The sequence below is a fragment of the Vulpes lagopus genome, chromosome 4, assembly GCF_018345385.1.
Source record: "Vulpes lagopus strain Blue_001 chromosome 4, ASM1834538v1, whole genome shotgun sequence".
Lineage (NCBI taxonomy): Eukaryota > Metazoa > Chordata > Mammalia > Carnivora > Canidae > Vulpes > Vulpes lagopus.
This window is the reverse complement of record NC_054827.1, coordinates 73,726,891-73,748,197: the sequence shown is the minus strand read 5'-3', so window position 1 is coordinate 73,748,197 and position 21,307 is coordinate 73,726,891. Positions and strand designations below refer to the sequence as shown.

The window sequence follows — 21,307 nt, the reverse complement described above, 5'->3', positions numbered from 1 at the left end:
GAAATGGAACTACGAGTATAGTCGTAAATGGAGTGAGCTACTGAACAATCTTTTAAGGATTTAAATATACTCTGTTAACTTTAGTTCAGTAAAACTAATGCCATGAAGTATTTTAGTCCACTGCTTTGGGGGTATATTTACTAGAATATTACTGAGTTAGAAATCTAGCTTTACTAGTGCTATGTGTTGCCACCAATATGTAAAACTGTCACGCATTCTAATAGGACTACTGTACAAAGTCTACATCTCACAGCCACCTGTACAAAGTGGTATTTACTCAGCCTGCAAATATTTACTTCACTGCTGATCTTACTTACACAGATCTTCTACTAACACTTTTGTCCAAACATAAAAGCTTTAACTATTTTCATAAAATTAATTACAAATCTTTTTGGTGGGGCGGGGGTAAATTTAGTTCATAAGTATTCTTGGCAACTGGCCTAATACTATTTTCTTCCTAAAAGCAGAAGCCTCCTCCCTGTCTAGCCCAGGTCAGAGTATCACAAATTTTTATTTGATTAAGTAAGAATAAAGTTCAATGCTGATATGCTGTTTATTGTCAGAATAGAAGTGGTTCATGATGTTTTAGCTAAATTGTTATTAAAAATAATGGGGTAACAGATATTTTCATTCAAAAAATGCAAGTTATTTTTGTTAAAACAATTATTAGTTTATTTTCCCATTACCTAAATATGTGAGCCCTTTCAGAGGAAGCAGCCACTTGGAGGAGGTATGTTAGAATCTTTGCAGCTGACAGGGTATTATTTCTTACAATTAGAGAGTTATTAACTGTGCTGCCCTGGCCACTGGCCTAATGAGGTAAGAGACTGACCCTAACTCAAAAAGAATTAAGACATTAAACCACAAGTTTATGCTTCAGATCAAGAGACCAAGTGAACTAGGAATTAGAATTCTAAAATTGTAGATTTGGAGGGTTTTAGAAATCATAACTCATGTTTTACTGATAAAGAACTTAGGGAACAGTGAATGACTGGCTAAAGTTCTCAGAAGAATCTGACTCGATATATTCAGCAGTATAAAAAATGTATAAATACCTTGTTAACTGGATATTTAAAAAATCTATACGATTTTTGCTGTATTTGCTGTTTGAACATTAAAGGGTTATCAATAAGCTAAAAAAAATACTTTAACAAAGTCCTATGGTATGAACTCTTCATATCACATAATTGAAGGAAAAAGAAAAGTTAACTCTTAATAGAGTTTCATCCTTAATGATGAAAGATTATATGAATCCATACATATGATAGCATGGCATAAAATTATACACACACATATACACAAATGAGTACATGTAAAACTGGTGATATCTGAATAATGTCAGTGGATTATACCAATGTAACTTTTCTTGTTTTCACATTGCACTATAGATATGTAAAATGTAGTCGTTGGGGGACACTGGGAGAAGGGTAAATGAGACTTCTCTACTATTTTTGCAACTTCCTGTGAATCTTTACTCCAAAATAAAAAGTTTTAAAAATATGAACACCAACTATACAAATGCTTTTTTATAATTAAATATTTAGAAATGATACATGACTGGCATTTAATATAAAAATAATTATGTTCCTGGTTTAGTTCTCACCTGTTTATCCATTTCTTAATTGGGAATATTATGTCTCCTTAAGTGGGAATATTCCTAGAAATTGTGTCTTTTTGACACTATTTGGAAACTGATTAATATTCATGATTTCACAGGCCAGCTCTATGTTAGAGACCCCTAAATCTTCCTACCAGCCCTGATGTCCCATTTAAACTCCAATTCTACTAACTTTTCTCACTAGAGCCTCACATGGTGTCTGACACCAAGTTGGCATTCAAGAAATATTAGATAAATGAATAAATAATTTTCCAAGTATCTATAGGATGTTTGCCCATGGAAGTTCCATCATCATCTAAATTTGAAATGTAGCAAAACAAAACCAGTATTTTCTTCCCACCACTCTTACCCACCCAAGCTGCTCATTCTGCTAATGTATTTCAAACCCTTTTCTACAATGTTCTCATCCAAACAATTTAAACAGGCTTTGGCTCTTCCTTCTCCTTTATTTACCCTATTATATCTCAGCAGTTACCTCTTCTGCTCATTTTCTTCTCAAATATTCCTTATATTTTTTTTTTTATATTCCTTATATTTGACCTCCATTTCATCCCTATAGCTACAATACAGCCTCATTTTATTATTCAATGATTCTATGTTTTGTACCTGCTCCTAGTCTTGATTTACCTTCCATCTATGTTCCATGCTAATGGCTGGTAAATTTTTCTCAACTACTATTTTCATCAGGTCATTATACCAACTAAGATGCTGGTAATCATAATCATTGCTACCGTTTATTGAATGCTCCACTATTTACTCTTTACAACAATGCTGTGAAGTAGGCATTTTTTACCTCCATTTCATAGATGAGGGAACAGAGTCCAGGAGATTAACAATGTGTCTGTTACATTTTTTAAGTAGCAGAGCTGGGACATGAACCCAGGTTAGCCTGGTTCAATCACTCTGAAAACACCATTTTCTCTCTCTCTCTCTCCAAACACAGACATCTTGTCCATTCATCAAAACATCCCTCTCTATATATCCATCTATATATAGAGATATTTATCTATATATCTCTCTCTCTCTACACACACACACACACACAATCTTGTCCATTCATCAAAAATCCCTCTCTATATTTCCATCTATCTATATCTTTCTCTACACACACACACACACACACACACACACACACACACACGTCCATTCGTCAAAACATCCCTAGCTGAATCTTGGCCTGGCAAAAATAAATGCTCAGTAGTTACTACAACCACTTTATTAAAGGACTAGAACTCAGGTGCAAGCTGAAAAGTATTGATCTCTTTTTCTCCCACTGTCCCTCAAACTTGAACTGCCACTTTGTTCCAACTCATGGTGCTTTACCTTCACTACCTTGAAATCTCCAGTAGATCTTTTAAGTTTTGTGCTTGTGCTCATGTAATAAATGAAGTTTTAGTACTTAGAGTCCAGTCCAGTGTAATAATCACACATCCAATCTTGTTCCACTTAAAACTTCCCTTTCCTGGGATCCCTGGGTGGTGCAGTGGTTTGGCGCCTGCCTTTGGCCCAGGGCGCGATCCTGGAGACCCAGGATCGAATCCCACGTCGGGTTCCCGGTGCATGGAGCCTGCTTCTCCCTCTGCCTGTGTCTCTGCCTCTCTCCCTCTCTCTCTGTGTGACTATCATAAATAAAGAAAAATTAAAAAAAAAAAAAACTTCCCTTTCCTGGTTGAGTTTTGCTGTGGTGGGGGGCAAGGGTGGGTAGTGATTGGGGGAGCTCTTACTTAACTGTGTGGTTGTGACTAGCATTGGTGCCCTCAGGAGCAACAAATAGTCAAAGGTGACTGCTTCATATGGAAGCCTGTTGGGAGCCTTCTATTCCATTTCTAGCTAGATTATCATCCTGAGAAGCCCCTGGGTGTCTAGCAGCCTCCTCCCCTCACACTGTCCATTCAGGTGGGCTCTATTTTGTGAAGATATCAGTCTGGGTCCCTCCACAGGTACCCAGATCTAGTCTATAGTTTGTTCCCAAACAGCCTTCCCTTGCTCTCCTCTTGAATGTAAACACTCATTTCATTCCAGCCCCATTGGATTTGCTTATTTACCTCTCCCACCTTTCCTGTTCTTGCCAGTTGAAATGTAATTCCCAGCTAATCTCAACACACACCTTTCCCCATGAAGCTTTTCCTGATTTGTCTCTTCCTATAATGATTTTCCCAGTCTAAAGTCCTGAGCACTATATCTGTTCTCCATCCCGCACCCAAATTCAGCTTTGCCTAGGAATATCCTGGATGAAGCAATAAAAATTATTAATCTTATTAGATTAATTAGATATATATCATATATGTATATGATTATATATATATCATTTCAATGTTGTATATGAGTTAATAGGAAGTATGCATAAAGCCCTTCTGCTGCATACTGAAATACATAATTGTCTCAAAGTAAAAGCAATAGTATACTTGTCCTGATCTGTGACATGAATTAGTGTTTTTTTTTTCATGGAATATCATTTTCACTTGAAAGAACAACTGAGAGAAACTGGTTATACAGAGTTGAGTGTTAGGCAAGATATTTTCTCAAAAGTGAAAGAAATAAGGCTGTCATTTCAAGAAAAACAAGTGACAGTGTTTATGCCAATGATAAATTTAAAATAAAAATAAAAATTTGGGAAAACTTGCATCTGGCACCATGAGTTGCCAACTTGTGGTGGTTATGTAGCTATGTCCCCATAGCTTTGATATAGTTCTCCTCAAGGAGTCATGCTTAGTTTCCCCCCCTTGATTGTGGGCTGGACCATTTCTACTGAACAGAATATGGCTGAAGTGATGAGCTATCCTATTGTGATTAGGTTATAAAATGACTATGCTTCTATCTTAGGTGAGCTCTTCTATATTTATATTCTCTCTCTCTCTCTCTCTCTCATCACTCATCTGGGACAAGCTGCCAGGATATGAGGTAGCCCTGACAGAGGAAAGCCAACTGCTACATGTTGAGAACACTTGAGCAGCCTATGGAAAGGTTCACTTGGCAAGGAACCCAGGCTTACAAGCAACCATGTGAGTAAACTTGGAAGTAGATCTTCTGAAGCCTGCCAAATGCACATGAGTGAGTTTGGAAGTAGACTGTCTCTCAATTGTGCCTTAAAATGACTGCAGCCCAGCCAACAGCTTGACTGCAACCTCTTGAAAGACCCTGACCCTGAGTCACCCGGCCAAGCCACTCTGGATTCCTGACCTACAGAAACTATAAAACAGTATAAACTTGTTGTTCTAAGTTTCTAAATTTGGGTAATTTTCTATGCAATAATAGGTAATATTATAGCTTCCGCAAACTTAAAGACTTTTTTCTGATAAGAGCAGTAGTAGTAATATTAACAGTTTTTTGATGGGTGGAGGAGTCGGGGAGGACAGGGAGGTTGTTGCATGATGAAACATGTCAACGGAAGATTTATAAAAATCAAAGGTCCAATATTACCCAAATGATCAGTGTATGATGTCTACAGAATTATGCATTAGTAGAAGATCCAGTCAAAGTACAAGACAGGGGATGCCTGAGTGGCTCAGTGGTTGAGCGTCTGCCTTTGGCTCAGGATATGATCCCAGGGTCCTGGGATTGAATCCCATACCAGGATCCCTCAGGGAGCCTGCTTCTCCCTCTGCGTTACTCTGTTCCTTTGTGTCTCTCATGAATAAATAAAATCTTAAAAAAAAAAGACCAATAAATTTTAATGCAACAGAGTATGATTTCTATATTGCAACTGACATTTGGGAAACTATCACTTACTGAAAGCTGGTATAGGATCAAAGAAGATTATCCACACTCACCAGGAAAGTATTACATAGTATATGTGCTGCCGAAGGGAGCACACTAGGAAAGAGTATTAAAATATTCCTTACTTTTACAAACTATGTATCTATGTCTAAAGCTGGATTTTCTTCATATATTTCAACCAAAATGATGGACTGCAACAGATTAAATTCAGAAGCAGATATGAGAAACCAGATGTTTTCTATGAAACTAAACATTAGAGATGTGCAAAAATGAAAACAGTATCACTCATCGCACTACTCGTTTTAGTTTGAAAAATAGTTATTTTTCATAGAAAAGATTGTTACTATTTTTAAATGAGTTGTATTAGCTGTATATTGTGTCACCAGTTATGCCAAAATGTAGCGGCTTAACAGTATTTATTTATTATCTCACCATGTCTGTGGGTCGGGAATCCAGATGTAGGTTCTTCAGGTTCCTCTGTGTCAGGATCTCTCACAAAGCTATATTCAAGGTGTGTGCAGAGTTGCAGGCATCTTAAGGCTTGACTGGGGTAGGACTGGCTTCTCAGCACACATACATGGCTATCAACAGGACCCAGTTCTACAATGCTATTGGCCAGAGACATCAGTTCCTTGCCATTTGGGTCTCTCCATAGAAAGTCACAACATGGCAGCTGGCTTCCTTCAGAGAAAGAAACAGAGAGAGAGGACAATCAAGACAGAAGCCACAGTCTTTCTGTAACCTAATCTTCAAAGTGGCATCCGATTATATTAGCTGTGTTCTTTGTTAAAAAAAAAAAAAAGTCCATTCGTCCAGCCCACACTCAAAGGAAGGGAATTACACAAGGGCAGGAACACCACAAGATAGGAATTACTAGGGGCCATCTTAAAGATTGCCTACCATATGGATTAATGAAGATCTTATAAGCTTCTAAGTATTAATTTCTACTAAGTTATTATCAATAGATACAAATCACACAAACAAAAGTATTTGAGATCTTCAAAAATTAGTAAGAGTAAAAACAGGTCTTGAGACCAAAAACTTTGAGAACTGCTATTCTAATAATACAAGTATTGGCTTTCCACATGGTAGAGATGCAGAGCATTATTCAAGAGTTGATAATTCATGTCTTACTTTATTATCATTCATAACTATGAACTCCTTTCCCCAAAATGATAGTATTCATAATAGCATTAAAAGATACACAAATGCATAGTGAATATAGTAGCCTCTGACACAAGTGCATATACAGTGTGTATCAAGACTTAGAAGTACTATATGTACTGTATATTTATCATGTATCTGAGAATACTTCATTAAAAATTCTTAATGATACCTATTCAGTATATTAAGTGCTTAGATTAGCAGCACTCAATAATTGGTGATTATATTATTATCATTTTGTTCAGCAGGTATTTGGGAAATTGTGGACAAAGAACAGTATCAGAGTTGGAAATTTATAAAGTTTCTGGCCAATAATAATTATTTAAGCCAATATTCAGATGTGATTGCCATGACAGAATTTAACAATAAAATGAGTAAAGTACAAGACTTGGGGATGTGGGGGAAGGATAGAAGGAAGGAATAGAAGATAAAGAGAATAGCCAGAAATAAAATACAAAATTATCTTGTAAGAAAATGAAGGCTATGTTAAGAAGCATGGGCTATTAACAGCATCAGATACTCTAAAACTCAAAAAGAATGAAGACTGAAAAAGATTTGGTAATGGAGACTTTAAAGAAAATCCCCCAGAGGGCCAGCATGCAAATCTAAGTAAGAAGTGAGAAAGAGGAGACAACATAGGGAAAAGAAAACTTTGGCCTATAGCAAAAGAAGGTTGCAAAATCCGAGGACCAGCAGATCTAAATATGTGTCTTCCTACTGTTCACCACAATCAGCATTGAAGAATTTTATGGAGAAACTGCATTCTTTATGCAAACCAAGAAGGGCCAATTTTGAATCATATTTATTTGTTATATTTTTATTTATTTATTTATTTAAAGATTTTTTTAAAAATTTATTTATTCATGAGAGACAGAGAGAGAAAGGCAGAGACATAAGCAGAGGGAGAAGCAGGCTCCATGCAGGGAGCCGGAAGGGGGACTCAATCCCAGGTCTCCAGGGTCAGGCCTTGGGCTGAAGGCAGTGCTAAACCGCTGAGCCACCCAGGATGCCCTATTTGTTATATTTTTAAAACCAAATGGCTTGATAAACTAAATTTTAGAGATTTTTGCTTTAACTAAGAATTTTTCTTTCTTTTCTTTTTTTTTCTTGCCAATATGCTATAGGTATATCCTTGATCCCCCCCCCCCCCCCCGGGGGACTAAGTGCCCCTAATATCTGGTTTGCTCCTGGAGAAACCACAGTTACAAAAAACATACAATGACTCTCTGTAATAACGTTGGACAATTGCTAAGGTCAAATAAAATTCCAGAGTTCTCGGTTTCAATTCCTTTACTTTACTGATTGATACATTTGAACCAAGGGACTGTAGCTCCTACGCAGCCAGATCAAGCCTGGCATTAAAATCCCAAGATCTGGGATCCCTGGGTGGTGCAGCGGTTTGGCGCCTGCCTTTGGCCCAGGGCGCGATCTTGGAGACCCGGGATCGAGTCCCACGTCGGGCTCCGGTGCATGGAGCCTGCTTCTCCCTCTGCCTGTGTCTCTGAGCCTCTCTCTCCCTCTGTGACTATCATAAATAAATAAAAATTTAAAATCCCAAGATCTCTCCAACTCCAATCCTGGGGCACCTTATTAACATCACATTATGCTACATTACTTTTGATATCTTTCAAAATTATTACTGGCGTGATTTTTTTTTTTAACAATTAATTTATTTGAAAGAAGGAGAGCACATGCGTGCTGGTGGGGAGGGGGAGGGGGGCAGAGGGAGATGGGGAAGCTGACTCCGGAGCAGGGAGCTCCACGAGGGGCTGGGATCCTGATCTGAGGGAAGGCAGACTCTTAACCTCGGAGCCACCCAGACGCCCCTACTGCTGTGATTTTTTTTTAATATTTTATTTATTCATGAGAGAATAAAGAGAGAGAGAGAGAGAGAGAGAGAGAGAAGCAGGCTCCACGCAGGGTCTCGATCCCCGGTTTCCAGGGTCACGCCCTGGGCTGAAGGCGGCGCTAAACCACTGCGCCACCCGGGCTGCCCCCTACTGCTGTGATTTTTAAGAGAAACCTGATCCTTCGGAAGAGAGAGCTTGAGGGTGAAGAAACTTTGGAACAGGAAGGGATACGAGCTTCACACAAATTTAAAAAACGTTACCTTTTACGATCACCTTTTTCTGCTCCCAGGTACTTTTCCTGGGGCTTCCGAAAACCATCATCCCTTATGACGGGACCTTGTCTCACGGGCCTTCCTTTTCATCACCAATAAGTCGGCCACTTTCTGCACCATTTGCTCTTCTCCACGGGCAAAAATCCCAAACCGCCAGGGCCAGAGCATCTCCAATCCGATGCAGGAGTGCAGTTCGCCGGCTGACAGTGGCGTCTCGGGGCCCAGCGTGCTCAGCGCGGCCGAGGCTGCGGCGTGACCTGGAGTTGATGCCAAGTCTGCCCCTCGGGGCCCGCCCCCCACCCGGGGCCTTGGACGCGTCCTCACCACCGCAGTACCCGCCACGCGGCCCAGGGGCTCCCTAGGGGCGCCCGCTGCCTCACCTCAGCCCCCGGGCGGCCACTGGCGGAACTCAGCCTCGCGCATGACGTGCCAACTGGCACGTCACACCTCATGCCACGTGCCGCGGCGTCTGCGAGGACTAGCGCAGAGGCTCATGGGTACAAGAGTCAGAAGGAAGTGATAGCGGTGGGCCCGTGGGCTGCGGGGCTTTCACTTCCGGGGCGGGGAGGCTGCAGGGGGGTGGGGAGGCGGAGGCCGAGGCCCAGAAGGCCGGGAGCGCGGAGGGCGTGGGTGGCGATGCCCGCGGCGTGGACCCCGCACCCGCACCCGCACCCACACCTGCACCAGCGCGGACTGCGCTGCACCTTCCTTGCCCCGGACGGTGCGCTTCCGGGTGACGACAGCCCTCGGCCCTCAGAGTCTCGCAGCCATCGCCCCAGGCCAGCCTCTGCTGAGAGCCCCTCTTGCTCATTGTAAGGAAAAGGGTTTTTATTTATTTATTTATTTATTTATTTATTTATTTATTTATTTATTTATGATTTTATTTATTTATTCATGAGAGACTCACAGAGAGAGAGGCAGATACACAGGCAGAGGGAGAAGCAGGCTCTATGCAGGGAGCCCGACGTGGGACTCCACCCCGGGGTCATGACCTGGGCTGAAGACGGCGCTAACCCGGGCTGCCCTCGTCTTTATTTATTTATTTTTTTTCGTCTTTATTTTTTTAAACCGGGGAAGGATGAAACTTGAATCAGGAAATTTTGAGTTTTGGAGAAATTACACCATTACCTTGAAAGTAAATGTTGTGTAGAATAGAAAGGTGCTCAGGGTTTTTGTGTGTGTGTGTGTGTGCGTTTAGATTTTCTTTCTTTATTTGAGAGAGACAAAACGAGCAGGGGGCGAAGGGGGAGGGAGAAGCAGACTCACTGATGAACAGGGAGCCCCACGAGGGGCTCAATCCCAGGACCCCGATATCGTGACCTGAGCCAAAGGCGTCGGCTTGACGGACTGAGCCACCCAGGGCCCCCTAAAGGTGCTTAGTTTTAAAGAATGTACTAATTTTGCCCCCCAAAGACTAAGCAGTAACTATTGGCAGTGCTGTACACCCGTGACATCTCCTGTCCTCATTTTCTCATGGAGTTCTTCCTTGAACTTTTCAGTGTACCAGTCACCCAATCTTCTCTGTATATTTGTTTCATTCCCAGCAAAGCACTTATTAGTACATGTGATGACCTCATTTATTTGCTTGTTTATTGATAGTGTCTTTTTAAGGCAAGGTGAAGGAGACCTGTGATCTGGTCTGTTTTATTTATCATCTTCAGCCTGATGTCTGTTGATTACATGAAATCCTTTTTTTTTTTTTAAGATTTTTTTTTGTAATTTATTCATAGAGACACAAGACACAGGCAGAGGGAGAAGCAGGCGCCACACAGAAAGCCCGATGCAGGACTCGATCCGGGACTCCAGGATCACGCCCTGAGTCAAAGGCAGATGCTCAACCACTGAGCCACCCAGGCGTCCTGAGACACAGAGAGAGAGAGGGAGAGACACAGGCAGAGGGAGAGGAGAAGCAGGCTCCATGCAGGGAGCCTGAAGTGGGACTCAATCCCGGGTCTCCAGGGTCATGCCCCCGCTGAAGGCGGTGCTAAACCGCTGAGCCACCCAGGCTGCCCCAGATGAAATCTTTTATGACTCTTTGGCCACTCAAAGCTGCTGCCCTTCTTCTTCCTTGCATAGGTAACAACATCCCATGTCTGTCCATGTTCTTGCATTTATAATATTTTATTGTAATTGTCCCTGATTATGTCTCTGTTATACTGTGTGCTGCTTTATTTAGAACAGGGACCTTTATTGTTCATTTTTGTTTCCCATGTGCCTGGGATGCAGTGGACACTCAGAGTTTGATTGAAAAGGTGAAAGCTATCCATAATAGAATTCTGATAATCTGTGTCTTTTCTAAACTTCTTAGACTATCTTAGAGTATTTCTCCTCTTGATGGTACTTTTTTTTCCCCTAATACTGAAAGCCACTCACTCCAACTAAAAGAGGTAATAGGTGTGGTGAAAAGAATGCAAAATTTGGAAAAGTGAATCTAGATAAGAGCCTTCGTTCTCCCAGTTGTTGGTTTAGGGACAGTCTCTAAACTTTTCAGGACCTAGCTTGTTATTTGTAGACAGATATAGTAATATTTCTATATGGTTTATGTAGCCATTATGTTTCTTTATATAGAATCCAAAAAGTAATCTGGCTTTAATACAACCCTTTAAAAGAAAAAGAGTTCACTTTCCATCCTCTGCCTATATAACACAGACATATTTAGTTTTGAGTTTTATTGAAACTTGTTCATATAAAAAAATGAGTAAAAACTACAAACTAGGCAGGTGCAATTTAAATCATTGGTCAGGAAGACTTTATTTTAAATAAAGGACATTATCTATATAAATGTTATAAATATCTTCATAATTTAGTACTAGAGGCAATTTATTAGTCTTTTCACATGTAAGAATTATTTGTGTATAAAATAGCTTAGAAATACCTAAGAGGGGGATCCCTGGGTGGCGCAGCTGTTTGGCGCCTGCCTTTGGCCCAGGGCGCGATCCTGGAGACCCAGGATCGAATCCCACATCAGGCTCCCGGTGCATGGAGCCTGCTTCTCCCTCTGCCTATGTCTCTGCCTCTCTCTCTCTCTCTCTCTCTCTGTGACTATCATAAAATAAAAAAAATAAAATAAAAAAAAATACCTAAGAGGATGGGCAGCCCAGGTGGCTCAGTGGTTTAGCGCTGCCTTTGGCCCAGAGTGTGATTCTGGGGACCCGGGATCGAGTCCCACATCAGGCTCCCTGCATGGAGCCTGCTTCTCCCTCTGTCTGTGTCTCTGCCTCTCTCTCTCTCTGTCTCTCATGAATAAATAAATAAAATCTTAAAAAAAAAAAAAAAAGAAATACCTAAGAGGATTGGTTGGTACTGGCTGAAAATAAATGTAGTCTCGTGATGAGTTTAGATAAATTCACACGTGGTGAATTAAGTCTTGTCTGGACTCCACTTAAAAGAGGTGTCATCAACTTGCTGTTAAAGTGTTAGGTCAAATTAGGCATGAGATGCATCATTTACTGTATTCTTTTTTGGCACTGTTGAATGAACACAAATTTCTTTTTTGTAATTATGTAGAATTACATGGAATAACAAATTATCTTTTCATTATGCTTGAACATTATTGGTTTCACTAGAGAGATTGTCGGTAAGTATCCGTACATTCTATGACCTTAAGTGAAGAGACCAAAATAGCGCAGCCCAGGTGGCTCAGAGGTTTAGCACCACCTTCAGCCCAGGGTGTGATCCTGGAGTCCCACGTCAGGCTCCCTGAATGGAGCCTACTTCTCCCTCTGCCTGTGTCTCTGCCTCTCTCTCTCTCTCTGTGTCTCTCATGAATAAATAAATAAAAATCTAAGAAAAAAAAAGAGAGACCAAAATACACAATCCGTATTGGTCCCTGCAAGGGTTACTGCAGAAGTAGATAAATCTAAGACTTCTAACCAAAAGCCATAAAAAATATGGATTGTGAATACTTAAATGTATTTAATATGTATTTATTGGCTTTTCTTGACAAGCTGCAATTAAGATTGGCTGTTTCCAAGATGAAAGAATCTATTAGAAGATATGCAGCTGCTCAAAAACCCTTACTGGACATGATGACTACAAACTTGATGAGGGATATGTAAGAAAAGAATGATTTTAGTTAAAAACATTTATAACAGAATTTTCGAAGGCTAAGATAAGATCTACTTTTTAATCAGAGGAATGATATACATAAGATTTTTAATTGTTATAGAGAATGTCACTGTGAAACATTCACCTTAAAATCTGAGCAAGTTACTAGCGAAAGAGATGGCTTTTCTTGCTTCATAGAAAATAGCAGTAGGTAGTTTGATTCTGGCAGGCTCCAACAAAGTAAGACTTTTTGTCTGTTTTGTTCACCCAGTGCTGAACAGTGATAGCACATAGTAGGTGCTCAATAAATAGTGAATGAGTGAAAGAACCCCCTCCTTACTATTATTGCTGGAATAGCCATTAATGATAATTTTTCACAAAAGTTGTAACAGCAATTTGCTCATCAGGTTTTTTTATTGTTTTTATTGAGTATTGAGAAATCACATATATTTATGAATTGTAAGATATAAATAATATAGTAAATTGATATTCGTACACATGATTAAGTTTTAGAAAAAGTACATTACTGTTACCTTTGAAATTGTCATGTGCCTTTGGTCCAATGCTATGTCTGCATCCCACCCTATCCTGAATTTTATGTTTTTGTTCCATGTCTTTTTCTTTATAGTTTTACCAATATAAACACATATACGTGCCCCTAATATATTGCTTAGTTTTGAATATTTTTGAACGTTACATGAATGAAATCTTGCTGTTTATTCGTGTCTTTTCGTTATTCAAAATTCTTACATTCCTAAGATTTATTCATGATGTTGCATGTAGCTATAATTTATTCCTTTTTACTGCTGTGTAGAAACTATTATGGCTATATTATAATTAACTTATTAACTTTGTGATTAATAGATGTTTGGCTTGCTTACACTTTCTTCATACTACAGTTAGTGCAGTAGTGAACATTCTAGTACATGTTGTTCCTGGTGCTAGTGGGAATATTGATGCGACAATTGGAATTGATGTTCACAGCTATGCATATCTTTAGTTGTAAATAATAATAGTGTTTTTCAAAGTAGGCATGCCAATTTACATTCTTATTACCACTATATAAGAATTTCTGAGCTCCACATCCTTGCTGGCACTTGATACAATATGAAAAGAATGAGAAATGCAAGGCAAACTTGACAAGAATACTATTTGTGGAAGATTTTAATATTTGTTTTTTAGTAACAGAGCCAATAGGCAAAAACTAGCAGGCTGTATAAGAACTGAATAATATAATCAATAAACTCAGATTTTTTGTAATGTAAATGTATTTTTACATTTTTTGATTACAGAATATATGTTTCCTTTGTATGATTTAGGACACGTATTAAAAATTGGTTATGTAGTTGGTCACAAAAGAAACTTTAAAGTCAGGAAAGTAGAGATTTTATAGACCATATTCTCTGATCTAAAAGCCAATCAAGTAGAAACAAGTAATAATAGAGTGTCAAATCTTAATTACTAGGGGGCGCCTGGGTGACTCAGTTGGTTAAGTGTCTGATTTTTTATCTCAGCTCAAGTCTTGATCTCAGGGTCATGAGTTCAAGCCCTATTTTGAACTCCACACTGGGCATGGAGCCTACTTAAAAAAAAAAATCTTAATTAACTGGAAATTATAAAACATAATTAAGATTGTTCTTGGAGCAAAGAGGAGATCAAAGAAAGTTGAAAACTCTTCTTTCAAAAATTTGGGGCAAAGTAAAAGATTTATTCAGAGTACTTTCATTATTGAAGAAGAAAGACTAAACACAGAAATTTTGTACTTAAATTCTCATAGTGTGAATTAAAAAAGAGAAAGAAGAATATACAAGATTAGAAAAATATAGATACAGAAGATTAAAATAATTACATGCAGCTCTGTGACAGCATATTTGAAAATCTTGTATAAGAGGATTTCCTAATGAAAAAAAATTATTAAAACTGCCCAAGAAAGGGATCCCTGGGTGGCGCAGCGGTTTGGCGCCTGCCTTTGGCCCAGGGCGCGATCCTGGAGACCCGGGATCGAATCCCACATCGGGCTCTCGGTGCATGGAGCCTGCTTCTCCCTCTGCCTGTGTCTCTGCCTCTCTCTCTCTCTCTGTGTGTGACTATCATAAATAAATAAAAATTAAAAAAAAAAAAGATTAAAAAAAACTGCCCAAGAAAAAGGCAATTTTAATATACAAATTAACATATATGAAATTTAACAGGTGGTAAAACAAATTTTTAAAAAATAATCAAGACCATATAGTTCCACAACTGAGTTCTAGCTAGCTTAAAAAGGTGGGGGGCGGGGGGAAATGTTACTATATGTAAATTATACCTCTGTTTTAAAAAAGGAAAAAGAAAGAAAAAGGAATACCAAATAAAACTGCTGTTATTGTTCCAGATACTCTCAATTCATAGTCATAAATTTAGTATTAACCTGTTAAGTACAGAAAAGAAAGCCATGGACAAATCTCACTGAGGAATATAGTTGTAAAAATTGTAAATGAAATACTAGCAAATGAATCTAGCAGAATATCAAAGTAATAATATGCTATTGAAAAAGTGCACATTCTTTTCCAGGAAAGTAAAGATGATTCCAATATCAAGCTAAAACAGAATTTCTTTTATCAACACATTGAGGGAGGAAAAAAGGGATCATAACCATAGATTATGAAATAGAAGTTGATAAAATTCAACAATCATTCCCAAAAAGAAAGAACAAAACCAGAATGGGCATAGAAATATGATAAAAATTGTTTAGAATAACATTTGCTCTTGATTTTTCAGTAGGCAGTAAAATATTGAAGATGTTTTCATTGAAAACAGGAACAGATAGGTGTTCCTTCCGTAATCATTATTACTCAATGTCGTTTTTGAAAATCCTAGTGAATGCAATTAAAGAAGATAATAAAATAATTGGTATAGACATGGAAAAATAAAGATGAAATGATTTTCCCTATCTTTACATTAGTCATTAGTTTTTCCATTCGTGAATACATAGAAAACTAAGAGATTAGTGGAAAAACAGAGCTGGGAGTAGGGACAAAGAGCACCACTACAAATAATAGAATGAAAAAGAAGAGTAACAGAGAATTTCCTTAACAGAAAATAAGACATACTATAAAGTCACTGTAGTCAAATTAGTATTATACTATAGAAATAGATCAGGGGATCAGAATAAAAGTTCAGAAGTAGTTCCCAATATATGTGTGTGTGGTAATAGTGGTATTTCATATATGTGAGAACAGTAGTTTATTTACCAGTAGTACTAAAACAACTGGTTTATTCAGATGGAAGGAAATAACAGCCTATTAAAAATGAAGCATAGATGGATTTAAAATTTTTTAATTATAAATTAACTTTTAGAGAAATAAAACTGAAGAAAATTTAGGAGACTATATGTCTAACTTAGGGCCTGGAAAAATTTCATTAACAGGAAAACTGAAAGTTTTATAAAGAAAGATAGTGGGGATCCCTGGGTGGCGCAGCGGTTTAGTGCCTGTCTTTGGCCCAGGGCGCGATCCTGGAGACCCGGGATTGAATCCCACGTTGGGCTCCTGGTGCATGGAGCCTGCTTCTCCCTCTGCCTGTGTCTCTGCCTCTCTCTCTCTCTGTGACTATCATAAATAAATAAAAATTAAAAAAAAGAAAGATAGTTATATTTGACTATATGAATATTTAAAAATTAAAAATGCCTTTTTTGAATATAAATTTTATTTTTTAAGATAATGTACTTTTAATTTATAAGGGTATTGGATTTTCACTACAGTTCAAGAACCACTGATTTAGGTTGTGGATTACTTGTATTTCTGAGAAACTAGAAGATAAACTCAAAGTTAGATTAAGTTGAACATTTTTGGCTACAGTATATCATACTTTATATGAAACTAGGAGACACATAATGTCTGTTCATCCCATAAATAATAGTATGATGACTGATCCTTCCATGAGGCCAGTAGGAGTCTCTTTAAGCTGGCTTCTGTGTTCTTTTAATAGGATCCCATTAATCTTCAAAAACCCCCTTCGTTTCTGGTTTTAGATCTCCCTAGTTCACCTTGTATTTCTCCTGCCCCAGACCTGATAACAGCCGTTTCTTCAAGGAGGCCAATTCATTGAAGTGAAGAATGATATTAAAGCCCAGATTCTAGGTACTAGGAATGTTCTTTTGTACTGGGTTGGCAATGTTTCTAGCCATTCCAGTCTATACACCTAGACAAAAATGCATTTTTAAAAATAATTTTCAATTTTATTTAATATTACAGTTTTACTTTGTTCTTTGATTTCCTAATTAGATCTTTTTTTCTTATATTGAAATTCTTGATTCTTAATGTTATTAATTCAAAAATGTGTTTGTCCTACATTATAAGGAAAATAATTTCAAATAAAACCAATAATAATACTGCCAATAATGTGACTGAATGAAGTTGAAAAAGTCCTTTTAGTTCTTTTTGTTGTTGCAGTGTTCTGAACTGTGTCCTAAAGTCACTGGAGGGACGCCTGGGTAGCTCAGTGGTTTAGCGCCTCCCTTCAGCCCAGGGCGTAATCCTGGAGTCCCAGGATTGAGTCCCACATCGGACTCCCTGCATGGAGCCTGCTTTCTTTCTGCCTGTGTCTCTCTCTCTCTCTCTATGTCTCTCATGAATAAATAAATAAAATATTTTTAAAAAAAATAAATAAAGTCACTGGAAATAAATCATTTCTAGGTGTTGTACAAAAATTTGATATCCAGCTATTTTTTCAATTTTTTTCAGTTTTAGGGATTAGTTTTTAAAAATAAATATTTTGAGTTTTACACGTATATTCTTTTGATCTTTACAGCATTACGTATTTCCACTTTACTCACATACTTATCAGTATGACACCCATTAATGTGCTACACTTTCATTTTCTATTCTTAGATATACAGTATAATAGACTGCATTATTTACTAAAAAAAAAAAAAAAAAGAGCAGAAAGGGAAGTCAAAGACAAATGTTCTAGTCCTGTTGGTTTTGTATTTCTTAGTGATTAAACTCATATTGAATTAACTATTTCAATTAATTGTCACATGGGCTAGTATTTAATATGACAAGTAAAATAACTAAAAATGCAGTGTTCTGTATGTGGGGAGAAGAGTTTTCTTTCCATAATGTATGATAAACATTGTGTGTGTGTATGTATGTATGTATATAATGTGTCTTATGTGTCCTGTATTTATATATCAGTTAGTGGACTCCATGAAGAATTTGTTAATGATAAAATTTTTCATACTACCTGAGACATAAATAATTCATTCAGGAAATATTCATTGTAATATTGTAAAATTATAAAAGTACAAAGAAGTTCTATCCAGCCTTGAACTAACCAATGACCCTGAACTCATGGAGCTTCTATTGTGATGGGGGAAACAGACTACAAGTAAGTCTGACCTTCTCAGCTTCCTGCCATCTAACCAACCTCAGCAATTCACACAATGGTGTAGCAATGCTAAGGTTGCAAATTCTGTCTCCCATATAGCCTGCCACTTTACTATAACTATTTGAAGAGTTCATTGGGCTTGCCAAGGCGACTCAATATTAGTGGTACCCAACTTGAATTTTAGAATATAATTATTAAAGAATTTTTAAGAACAAATGTTATAAATATGCCTGTTTTGAAACATTTTTGAAAAATCTGTATTTAAAAGATAAATAGCATGTATTTACCTTTGGTATTAAAACGATGATTATTTACCCTACAGAAGAATTTTATCTAGGATTACTTTCATTTATTTTTATTTTTATTTTTTAAAGATTTTATTTATTTATTCATGAGAGACAGAGAGAAAGGCAGAGACACAGGCAGAGGGAGAAGCAGACTCCATGCAGGGAGCCCGATGTGGGACTTGATCCCGGGACTCCAGGATTGCACCCTGGGCGGAAGGCAGGGGCCAAACCGCTGAGCCACCCAGGGATCCCCAAGATACATGGATTTAAATGGAAGAATTGTTTCCTTAGATGCGTTACTAACTTACAATAATTTTTCAGTCCCACTTGTTATGCAAAGATTTTGGTTAATATCTAATGAATACATTTCCAATTTGCTTGTTACTCATTTGTTTCTATACTCCAATGAGAAGCTATTGTAAATGTTCATATTTTTAACAAATGGCTTCAAACTGAGTGGAAATTTTATTTGGAAAATGTTTAACTGGGTTAAAAAATTCTATGAGTTTTATAGGTTACATGCAATCTTCTATCACAAAAATTACATAATGAAGGAAATATTTTCAAACATCGACATAGTACAGTGGGTAAGAGCATAGACTCTGGAGCCAGTCTACTAAATTGGAATCCCAACTCCTCTATTCATTGCTTGTGTAACCATGGGCAAGTTACTTAGCCTCCCTGTGCCTCAATTTTCTCTCCCATAAATTAGGATGGTAATAGAACCTACTCAACAAGGTCATTATGAAAACTAAATAGTAAATTAGTAAAGTACTTAATATAATATCTAGCATATAGTGAATATACTTACATATGTAAAGGATTAAGGGAAGAGGAGTTATGCCCTGCTGTTAGGGGAGTGTAGTAATTGCAATTACTTTTAAAGTCAGTTGGGTATTATCTACCAAAGTTGGACATACACATACCCTGTGACCTAGCATACCCCAAGTATGATATATTTGATGAGAATGGTCCTCGAGGCTTTGTTTGTAATAGGCTAAGCTACAAATAATCTACATGTGCTATAATTAGATGGATAAGTAAATGGTTTTGTATATATCCACTGAATGCTATTCAGCAATAAAAACGAAAAAGAGGAACCAACCACGGCTACATTCACATGAATATGACAAATGATGATGACCATAAGAACCAATACACGAGAGAGTATATATAGTGTGATGCCATTTATAAAAAGTTCACAAGAAGCAAAACAAAAATGTTTGCTTAGGAATGCACAGATAGTACAATCATATAGAAAAAGAAATAGTCATCAAAGTCAGGCTCATGATTATCTCTTAGAAAAAAAGAGGACTGTAACTGAGGACAGGCACCCGGGATGTGTGTGCATGTGTGTGTGTGTGTGTGTGAGCACGCGCCTACACCCTTGCATGAATGCTGAAAATACCCTCTTTTCTGATTCGGGGGATGTTTAGGAATGTTTATTTTATAATTATTAACTTGGGTTTTAGGCACTTCTCTGTGTATGTGTGTTATATTTCACAATGAAGAAATTTTTAAAAAACTCTACACAAGTCTTTTTTGCACTGAATTAACTGCATTGTTAACATCTTATAGTGCTATGTCTTTGGCCCCAACTTCTCTGCTGGAATAACTGCCTGTAAGATGTACCATGAACGAATTTCATGTGGCTGCTCTCAACTGTAATCTTAGCTTGGAATCTTCCCTTTTATTTACTTTTTCTTTATAAAAAAAATTTTTAGTCAAAACAACTAGTCCATCAGTGATTACACTTACATAAGTTTTGCACAACTAGGCTTTATTTTTAAAAATTCAATTATTACTTAAAATACCATTTAAGGAAGTAGCAGAGAATGCTTTCTTCTCTACTATAGCTTTCCTTTAGTGGCTTACAAAAAATGTCATTTTAAAATGCATTTCATTATTGAAACATAGTCTAGTAAATACCACACTGAACTAGAATCTATCTAATGTAACAGAATCTACCTACCATAACGTGAGATGTATTAAAAACGTCTGTGCATTCCATTTAACTTTATGGTAAACTTAGTACTTGTGTCTTAGGGTCTTTAGCAGTGTTTTACAAGCGTATTCTCAAGGTAGTCACTGTCAGAGGAGTGCAGTTGTTTTTTTCCATTTGTGTTCCATGTTTAATTTCTGACATTTTCATCTTGGCAAGAAGGAAACTATATTCCTAATCGTATGTTGCTTTTTTTTTTTTTAAGATTTTATTTATTTAGTCATGAAAGACACACAGAGAGAGAGAGAGAGAGAGAGAGGCAGGGAGAGGGAGAAGCAGGCTCCATGCAGGGAGCCCGACGTGGGACTCGATCCTGGGTCTCCAGGATCATGCCCTAGGCCGAAGACAGGCACCAAACCGCTGAACCACCGGGGCTGCCCACGTATGTTGTTTTTTTGACTTTCATTGTTAGAAAACTCAGAAGAGGCTTTTTAGCATTTATAATATATGAATTTTCTTTAAAGTACTGACTTAAATAATACATTACTAAACATACTGGGGGTATTGTGGAGTTTTGCCTTCATGTTTGGATGCCTACTTCTTAAAAGGCTAGCTAATTTTAATCAGTTCAGAACATCATCACCTATTAACTATGATACACAGGGTAAAGCAAAAGTAGATGTAAATTCATATTTAAAGCAATATTCTTTCTAATTTCAATGATTATGGCTACCTTGTCAGATCTGATTAGTCATTAGTTTTTTACTTTGCAGTGTAGCTTCCAAAGGGCATTAGAAATGTCAGCTCAGCCAATTGTGTTTGCCTGTTCTTGCATTATGATCACTATCTCCATTGGTTCATGCTGTAACAGTTAATTTACTTAAACATCATACACAAATTCACTTAGATACAGAAATTGCACCATGTGGCAATATATTGAAAGTGAACAAAGGAGAATGCCTTCCCTCCCCTATCATGTGCTGCTGTGCTCCCACCCTTTTCTAGGTGCTTGCCCACTTATGGAGTAAGTGGGGATGCTGGCACCA

The 21,307-nt window shown here is 37.7% G+C and overlaps 1 protein-coding gene across 5 annotated transcripts in view; it reads right to left on the bottom strand.

Annotated features, from left to right (window-relative positions):
- SPATA9 (spermatogenesis associated 9) overlaps positions 1-21,307 on the bottom strand; it is a 107,656-nt gene that overhangs the window by 81,725 nt on the left and 4,624 nt on the right. For 4 of the 5 annotated variants that reach the window (XR_005987444.1, XR_005987445.1, XM_041753296.1 and 1 more), the window contains exons 1-2: positions 8,610-8,999; positions 5,768-6,016 (exon numbers count right to left, since the gene is read on the bottom strand). Coding sequence is in view for 3 of the 5 variants with exons in the window: in XM_041753296.1 (XP_041609230.1) it covers positions 5,768-6,016; positions 8,610-8,670 (310 nt within the window). In the remaining 2 variants the exon portion in view is untranslated. Of the gene's footprint in view, positions 1-5,767; positions 6,017-8,609; positions 9,000-21,307 lie in introns of those variants that run through there. The other variant, XM_041753298.1, reaches the window with a different exon arrangement.